This window comes from Sinocyclocheilus anshuiensis, unplaced genomic scaffold, assembly GCF_001515605.1.
Source record: "Sinocyclocheilus anshuiensis isolate Anshui unplaced genomic scaffold, SAMN03320099.WGS_v1.1 scaffold86, whole genome shotgun sequence".
Taxonomy (NCBI): Eukaryota; Metazoa; Chordata; class Actinopteri; order Cypriniformes; family Cyprinidae; genus Sinocyclocheilus; species Sinocyclocheilus anshuiensis.
This window is the reverse complement of record NW_015547662.1, coordinates 3,896,513-3,905,713: the sequence shown is the minus strand read 5'-3', so window position 1 is coordinate 3,905,713 and position 9,201 is coordinate 3,896,513. Positions and strand designations below refer to the sequence as shown.

At 37.3% G+C, this 9,201-nt stretch overlaps 1 protein-coding gene across 1 annotated transcript in view; it reads left to right on the top strand.

Annotated features, from left to right (window-relative positions):
• Nucleotides 1–761: 761 nt before the first annotated feature.
• Nucleotides 762–9,201, top strand: part of LOC107702391 (glycine receptor subunit beta-like) — a 20,350-nt gene continuing 11,910 nt past the window's right edge. Inside the window, exons 1-5 of the mRNA XM_016504701.1 lie at nucleotides 762–1,167; nucleotides 4,857–4,985; nucleotides 5,477–5,583; nucleotides 6,551–6,618; nucleotides 6,835–7,061. Coding sequence (XP_016360187.1) covers nucleotides 4,867–4,985; nucleotides 5,477–5,583; nucleotides 6,551–6,618; nucleotides 6,835–7,061 — 521 coding nt within the window. The 5' untranslated portion in view covers nucleotides 762–1,167; nucleotides 4,857–4,866. The remainder of the gene's footprint in view (nucleotides 1,168–4,856; nucleotides 4,986–5,476; nucleotides 5,584–6,550; nucleotides 6,619–6,834; nucleotides 7,062–9,201) is intronic.

Sequence of the window (9,201 nt, the reverse complement as noted above, 5' to 3'; positions counted from 1 at the left end):
GAATGATAGCCACTCACTGTAATTGTTTTCTTTCAATCATAAATCACCTGTGAAACTACCACATCTGACACAAGTTGGTGTGTGTGTGTGATAGAGGTGTGAGGGCTGATGTTTTACAGCATCTGAAATGCTGAGGTAAGTTTGTAATTCATAAAGACCAACATGAAGCTGTCCTGTGTGTGTGTGTATGTGTGTGTGTGAGAGAGAGAGAGTGTGTGTGTCTCATCTGCAGCATGCTGGCGTTGTGCCACGCTGTGAGCAGAATGGCTTCACAAATATATATATATATATATATATATATATATATATATTATAATTAATAATAATTAATTTATATGCTATTCGTGTGTGTGTATATAGAGAGAATAAGATTATTTATTATTTTGTTTTGATCAGTGTATCTTATGTTTATATAAATATATAATTATATATTGATAAATTGTGTGTGTGAGTGTGTGTGTGTACACACACACACACACATTATATATTTGTTATCTAATTAATGAAAAATTTAAATACAATTCATCTTATTCTCAGGGTACCTTCAAATTGTTTATGTGAATCTTACTCGTGCTCTCTCATTCCCATTCTCCCATGGGATCATTTATCTTTCCTGCCACTTCCTCTCTCTCTCTCTCTCTCTCTCTTTCTCTTTCTCTCTCTCACACACAGAGCCCATCCCATGCTCTCATTTAGTTCTGTGGGCTCAGTGTAAATCTGTTCACAGAGAGGGTTGTGATTTAATGTGACACAAAGGACACATCGAGGTGAGGAGGAGCTGTTCACAAAACCACTAACATCTCGTGAATTCTTAAGTCTCTCGCTTAATATAATCACAGTGATTCTTGTTAAACGTGGATGGGCTGCTGCGTTTTACACCTTACATTTCTTCTACTCTGATTTGGGATAACACAGGTCGTTTAAATCTTCAAATTCACTAAATGGTACTGTAGCTCAGTGGGTTTCGTGACTTAAATGCAGGCGGAGAAAGTGACGCCGGTGCGGGACGGAGCTTGCTTCATCACGCGAGAGCTCAGCATCAGCATCACTGCAGCGGGACAGCTCCATCACCCACACCGAACCTGAATCCGGAGCGTGGATGTACGTACAATGTCAGCCGCGTGTTTGAGCGAGGGACACTAATATCAGCTGTGTTTTCTTCAGAAGGTAAGGCTGCGTGTCTTTATACGGTCATATGTAGGCTACAGACGTTCTCACTGACGCGCTTATTTCGGTTCAGCATGATTTCTCAAGTTCTTAGAGTGACTAATTACCAGTGTCTTTATTTGTCTTCGTGTATATGTCTGGAAGAGTGTTTAACGGTGTGATGAGTGTTCTCTCGTGCTTCCACTGCGGATCTCTAGTGCTGGATTCGGTCCCGAGTGTTTTTCATTCCGCTCTTATTAACGTTCATTAATCTGCACATTATTCTCAAGGTCTGATCAAGGCGCGACTATCAAGCTGTCCCAGGGGTTTTGGACGAGATTGTTATTCAGTAAGAGACATTTCTCTATCAAGATACTCAACTAGCAAACACTTTGAGATAGGCCTATTTGTACAAGCATCTAGTTCAAAACCCATTCTTACATTGGGAAAAATTTTGTGAATTCTAACATCCAAGTGAAAGATATAACCAGCATGTCAGAAAAAATAAATAAATGAAAAAAACAATTACTGAGTTGGAAAAAGGATCACCCCCTTGTGTCAGTATTTTGTTGAACCACCTTTTGCTTTAATTACAGCCTTTAGTCTGTAGGGATTTGTCTCTACTAACTTTGCACATCTAGACTTTGCAATATTTGCCCACTCTTCTTTGCTGAACTGCTCAAGTTCAGTTCAATCTGATGGTGAGTGTTTGTGGTCTTCAAGTCATTCCACAGATTTTCAGTGGTGTTTAAGTCTGGGCTCTGACTAGGTCATGCAAGGACGTTCAGCTTTTTCTCCTTCGACCACTGGGTGCTTTGGGTCACTGTCATGTTGGAAGGGAAACCTTCTTCCCATTGACAACTTTCTGGCAGAGGGCAACAGATTTTCCTCAAGAATTTGGCAGTATTTTGCCCCATCCATTTTTCCTTCTATCCTGACAAGCGCTCCAGTCCCTGCTGCAGAGAAACACCCCATAACAGGACATCACCACCTCCATGCTTTACTGTAGGAATGCTGTTGTTTGGATGCTGAGTTGTATTGGATTTTCATCAGAAATATCATTTGGTGTTGAGGCCAAATAATTCAATTTTAGTCTCATCTGCCTCAGAATCTTCAAGGTGTGTTTTGGCAAAGCTCAGTCTGACTGCATGTGGCCTTTCTTGAGGAGTGCCTTTTTTCTTGCAACCCCCTCATACAAGCCACATTTGTGAATAATTTGTGATATTGTCACATGCACACAATGACCACTCTTCTGCTTCAGAGTTGCTGTAACTCTTGGTCACCTCTCTGATCAGTTTCCTCCTGCTCTTTCATTCAGTTTGGAGCGACGTCCTGATCCAGGGAGGGTCTGTGTTGTACCAAATACCTTCCACTTCTTAATAATAGACTTCACTGTGCTTCTAGGCATTGATAAAGCCTTTGAATTTTTTTGTATCCATCTCCTGACTTGTGCCTATCCACAACTTTTTATCCCGGAGATCTTTTGACAGTGCTTTGCCACCCATAGTTGATTGTTTGCTTCAGTTGCACTACCAAGGACTGAAGTACTCCAGGAAAGGAAAGCTCTTGTCATGTTGAGCTAATCAAAATGAGCACAGCTGATCACAGTTGAAAGTCAAATGGCTTTGTGTGCCGTTGAGAAGGTGATTAGCTACACCTGATATGTACTGGTTTTATGTACCTGACATGGTAGTGTTCACTTGGATGTTATAAGTTGCACTGAGTAAACACAGCTGGATAAAACAAACTGTCTGTCTTCATTTCAGGCTGCAAAGCAACAAAATGTGATTATTTTAAAGTGGGGTTATTATTTTCTATACCCATTGTATAATGGACAATTTAATATTTCATTGTGACAACCTAGACCGTAAAAGCTATGACAACTTGCCCTCAGGTGAATGTGTGTTCAGTGAACTGTTTCTATTTTCTTGGGAAATCACAGTCAAAAAGTTCAATAACTCGACAAAGCTTTGATCACAATACAGCATATAGCCATAGTTGGCATAGTTTACTTTCTGAGAAAATTCTGAATTTGTCTTATTCCTCACTTTCTATTCAGCCCTGCTATGCTTTTGCCTTTGAAAACATGCATTGATCTTTCTTACGTCACTTATAATAAGGTGATATTAATATTATTCCATTAAATAATGGGATTTTTTTCTTTAAATGTTTTTTTTTTTAGCGCTGTATTATATCTTGGCCTCAACCAGCTCAATCAGCCCTGTTATGGGAATTTTTTTTTTTAAATCCATCAACCTTTACAAAAGATCGTTCTTGGCCCAATATCATCAAAGCATGTTGACTGCAAACAATGTGGTGTGGTTCAACCTCATTTGAAATGTAGCTGTTTTTTTTAGTTGTATTTCATTCATTCATTCATTCAATTTTATTTTGAAAGAGGAATTTAATTTCAACTAGAATATACATGGTTATCTATTAAGCAGTAACTTGTTTAAATTAAATGATTGAAGGAACAGTTCACCCAAAAATTAAAATGTGCTGAAAATATGCTCACCCTCAGGCCATCCAAGATGTAGATGAGTTTGTTTCTTCATCAGAACAGATTTGGAGGAATGTAGCATTGCATCACTTGCTCAGCAATGGATCCTCTGCAGTGAATGGGTGCCATCAGAATGAGAGTCCAAACAGCTGATAAAAACATCACAAGTAATCCACACCACTCCAGTCCATCAGTTAATGTCATGTGAAGAGAAAAGGTGTTTGTAAGAAACAAATTCACTATTGAGAATAATTAAACCATTGCTTCTAAAATATCCTTTGTCTATATACTGCTTATTGAAATAAAAAAGTAATCTTGATTATGGACTCATATTTTAGCCAGAAGTGATGATTTAAAGTTAAAATGCCCTGCTGATGGATTAGTTTCTTACAAGCGCATACCTTTTCACTTCACAAGGCGTAAATTGATGGACTGGAGTGCTGTGGATTACTTGTGGATTACTGTGATGTTTTTATCAGCTGTTTGGACTCTCATTCTGACGGCACCCATTCACTGCAGAGGATCCATTGGTGAGAAAGTGATGCAATGCTACATTTCTCCAAATCTCATCTGCATCTTGGATGGCCAGAGGTTGAGCAAATTTTAAGCAAATTTTACTTTTTGGCTGAACTGTCGATTTGAAGAAAAATCCTTTACATTCCTTTATTACTGATGTTTTATATATGTTTCGGTGGCATTAAAGGGGTCATATGATGCGATTTCAATTTTTCCTTTCTCTTTGAAGTGTTACAAGCTCTTGGTGCATAAAGAAGATCTGTAAAGTTGAAAAGACTAAAGTCTCAAATCCAAAGAGATATTCTTTATAAAAGTTAAGATTCAGCCACGCCTACCTAAAACGGCTCATTCTAACGCGCCCCCACATGTCTATGTCACTATGTGGGAAGATTTGCATAACGCCTGGCCAATCACAGCACACCTTGCTTTTCAGACCGATGAGCTTTGTAAAAATCGACACGTTTCAGAAAGGCGGGGCATAGAGGAGAAACAATAATGTACAGTATGTGGAAAATAATGTGTTTTTTTAACCTTAAACAGCATAAACACATTTCATTACACCAAATACACAAAATAATGTTCTTTTTAGCAACATCATATGACCCCTTTAACATAATAAATGCCATAGTTAAATTAATGCCACAGTTACATTCAAAAGTGTTTTTGCTGACTAATGTGTCTGTGTGCGTTGCAGGTGTGCAGTCATGGTTCTCAAAGGGCTGATCTTGTTGATGCTGTTAGCACAGTTCTCTGCAGAGAGCTCTGCCAAAGAAGGAGGCAAACCCAAGAAGGGGAAAAAAGGCAAACAAGTCATCTGTCCTTCGTAAGTCTCCCGGGCAGTAACACACACTCGCATACACACATATGTGTGCTGATCCCATAATCATTTAAGGTTTCCAAGGATGCAAGGATGTCAGTCATGAAGAATTACAATGCTGTTAAGCAGAGTGAAAGACTGGCGATACATTTTGGAGCCTGCCAGACTGGATAGCACTGTTAGCACTGGTCCAGGACCAGCTGTGTCCTTGTCAATGCTCTCTATAACATACTAACAGATCCAGCTAAATTGGCCTCAGGCCATATACAGGGCCAGTGGTCCATATCTAAATGACTAAGCATAAAGAAGTGTCTGTGCGTTTTACTGCATCTTCTGATAGCAGACGATATTCCAGAGGAATTATGTGTTGAATAATGAATAGTTCTTGAATCTGAGAGGGCTTTGACTCTTTGCCAGGGCAAGTTACATCATTGTATGACTTTGATAAGTGATGTACTGCCAGTATAGTGTGCGTGTGTCTCTTTTGACATTGCCAGTCAGTTATCAGCAGAGGACTTGGACAGAGTCCCAGCCAACTCAACCAGCAACATACTCAACCGCTTGATGATGACCTATGATTCACGAATACGACCAAACTTCAAAGGTACTGAGATTTCAGAATATAGACTTTTTTTTTTTTTCATATTTTCCTTGCTAAATAAACCCTGCTATAGTGAATGAATAAACAAAATGGCCCACTCAGAAATGCACAAAAACATTAAACACATTTACAGCAGACAAAAAGGTTCCATTGGTAACAATACAATATACTTGAGTTAATACATTAGGTATTATGAACTAACAGTTAACAATATTTTTACTGCATTTATTATTATACAGTAGGTGAATGTTCATTTCTTAATTTCTACACACACACACACACACACACACACACATTATGAAATATTATGAGATATTAATTATGAATGAACATAAATTATCATATATTTATACATTTATGGATTCATTAATGTTACTGAATTGAGCCCTAGTGTAAAGTGCTACCAAAATATTTTGTCTTTGGAATATGCCCTTCCTTTTCAGCCGACCAATTTAGGCATTATTTTTCTTATTTATTTTTTTCACTTGGAATTGCATCAGATATTTTTGGACGCATTTTCATATTCATGTCATACCCTGATTATCAAGCCTCTCAGACCTCTAGCAAGTTCATAAAACAACTATAAAATTCAATACTTGCACTTTTTACACAAAAGTCACGAATAACATAATGGATGACCTCATTAGAATGCTAATTTAATCACAGTGTCAGAGAATGGCAGAGTATGTATTGTACAGAGTAATTGGAAATTCCCCTCCGTCGAGGATCACAAGACCCTATGGAATTAGAATGTGTCATTCTGAACCCAGCGGAATAAGAATATGTCAGAACCAAACTCTATCAGATCAATGGGCATCTGCCATGGACCCGAGTTCTCACATCCAACAGAGCACGAAATACTCTCACATTTGCGACTATTTATTTTGCACTTTGGGGAATCTGAGAATAGCACACATCTTTTACACACGTGGTTGATGTGCATGATTATATTGCTCTCATGTGTTTGCAGGGATCCCAGTGGAGGATAAGGTGAACATTTTCATCAACAGCTTTGGGTCGATCCAGGAGACCACAATGGTTAGAAAAAAAAAAACATTAGTTAGTATGTGTGTGTTATTTACTTATTCTATCCGACCAAATCTTTTCTTTGTGTCATATATTCCATATTAGTCATTTATGCACACAATCTTGTTAAATATTGTACGTTTGATTGATTGATTGATTGACAGTATATTTGTCTCTTTTTATACTACAGTACATTGTACCAAGACTAACTGTATGTTTCATGTCCAGGATTACCGTGTTAATATATTTCTGCGTCAGCGCTGGAATGACCCACGGCTGCGATTGCCAGCTGATTTTAAGTCCGATGCATTGACCGTTGATCCAAAAATGTTCCAGTGCCTGTGGAAGCCAGATCTGTTTTTCGCCAATGAAAAAAGTGCTAATTTTCATGACGTGACACAGGAAAACATACTTCTGTTCATTTTCCGCAATGGAGATGTCCTCATCAGCATGAGGTAAGTCACGGTCAGATATTTGACAGTTTAAGAAAATAAATAAGTAACAGTGTAGCATTAAAATAAACTTTTCTCATGGTAGTATAATGTACTGCATTGCTCTGTGGTGCAAAAATGCAAACGTACAAAAACATGCATTATAAATGGAAATATATATATTTGACAGTTTTTGGTTAATAAGCCACAAGAGGCCCGCATTGGGGGATGATCATATTCTGGATGTTCTAGATAAAAATGCTGTAGTGCATTTGCTCAAGTTTATTGTTTTAATAATACAGTGGCAATATTATAATAATACACCAATGTTCAGTATATAATTTTCATTAAGTTATTCGTTTTTAATAGTAGTATTATAATAGGGTGTTGCTTCCATATTTTGCCCTAATAAGGGATAAAAATCTATTTTGTGTGTTTTGTGTCTGCAGTGTTGTTCCTAAAAGCTGCTTCTCCAACTACCACTAAACTGTGAAATTACACTACTGTTCAAAAGTTTGTGGTCAGTAAGATTTTTTTTTTTTTTAAAGGGGTCATATGATGTTGCTAAAAAGAACACACGGATCAGCTCCAGGCATGACGAAGCAGATATCGTCCTCTTTTGGAAGACCAAACAAAGTAGTTTCGCTTTCACAACGAAACACACAGCGCCTTCACGACATGGCTGCCACGGCAACAACAATACTACAGCGAGAATAAAAGTTACGCCTTCTTTCTTTGCGTGAACATTTGGGCGGCGTTATGCAAATCTTCCCACATAGTGATGTAGACGTGGGGGCGTGTTAGAACGAGCCGTTTTAGGTAGGCGTGGCTGACTCTTAACTTTTATAAAGAATATCTCTTTGGATTTGAGACTTTAGTCTTTGCAACTTTACAGATCTTCTTTATGCACCAAGAGCTTGTAACACTCCAAAGAGAAAGGAAAAATTGAGATCGCATCATATGACCCCTTTAAGAAAGTCATATTTTTATTCAGCATGAATGCATTAAATTGATCAAAAGAGTCAGTAAAGACTTTTACATTTGACAAAAAAATTAAAAAATCTGTCACACTTTTTATTCATCAAAGAAGCCTGTTAAAAGTATCACGGTTTCCATAATATGAGGCAGTTTTTAAAATGTTTTCAACATTAAAAATAATAAGAAATGTTTCTTTAGCATCAAATAAACATATTCGAATGATTTCTGAAGGATCATGTGACACAGGAGACTGGCTGCTGAAAATTCAAATTTCAAATAGAAAACATGTTAAATTGTAATAGTATTTCACAGTATTACTGTTTTTAATGTGTTTTTAATCAAATAAATACATTAATCCTTGGTAAGTACAAGAGACTTATGAAAGCAACTCCAAAATGTTGGATGGTAGTGTAGATGAGTGACATTGCTGCATTTTTTTATTAAATTTTTAAGTGAGCCAGGCTTCCCATGCAGTCTTAAAGCAGTCACCATTCTTAGAACTATTTAATCATATAGTATCACATTCAAATCTAATAATATAATCTCTTTATGTTGTTTCAGAAAGTTTAGAGTTTTGTATCAAAGAACATCAGTGATTAATGCATCATTCACCATATGGTTTGCAGCAGATTAGAATTAGGCCTAAACAGTATAAAGTGATAAATATGAAGAAAAACTGTTTATACTACTTATATAAAAAAAAAACATAAAAGCGTATGTCAAATGCTAAATTTTGAGTTTATCAGTTTTATTTCCCTCTGTTTCAAATCTACCCTTGGAGTTGATTTATTTCACAGATATAAAATGCTTATTACACCTCTGGGAATGTGTTCGAGTTACATTTGCTTTGCTGAAAGATCTGCTGGAATGATTCTTCTCGCATTCACATTTATCATTTGACTCTTTTTCGCTATATATTAATCTTGTTGTTTTTCTTTCTATTTATTCTGCTCTGATCTTTAACCGCAGCATATTTAGATAGCAGAATGTTTGAAGCCATGGCTGTTTGCTCAAGCTGAAAGGGTCTTTGTGGCAGATGAGAGAATATGCTACATCTTTGCTTAGCCATGTGTGTGTGTGAGAGAGAGAGCCTTAGAGTGAGATTCTCACCCCACAGCCTCCTTTACGCTCTCTCTCTCTCTCTCTCTCTCTCTCTCTCTCTCTCTTTCTCTCTTTCTCCTCTCAT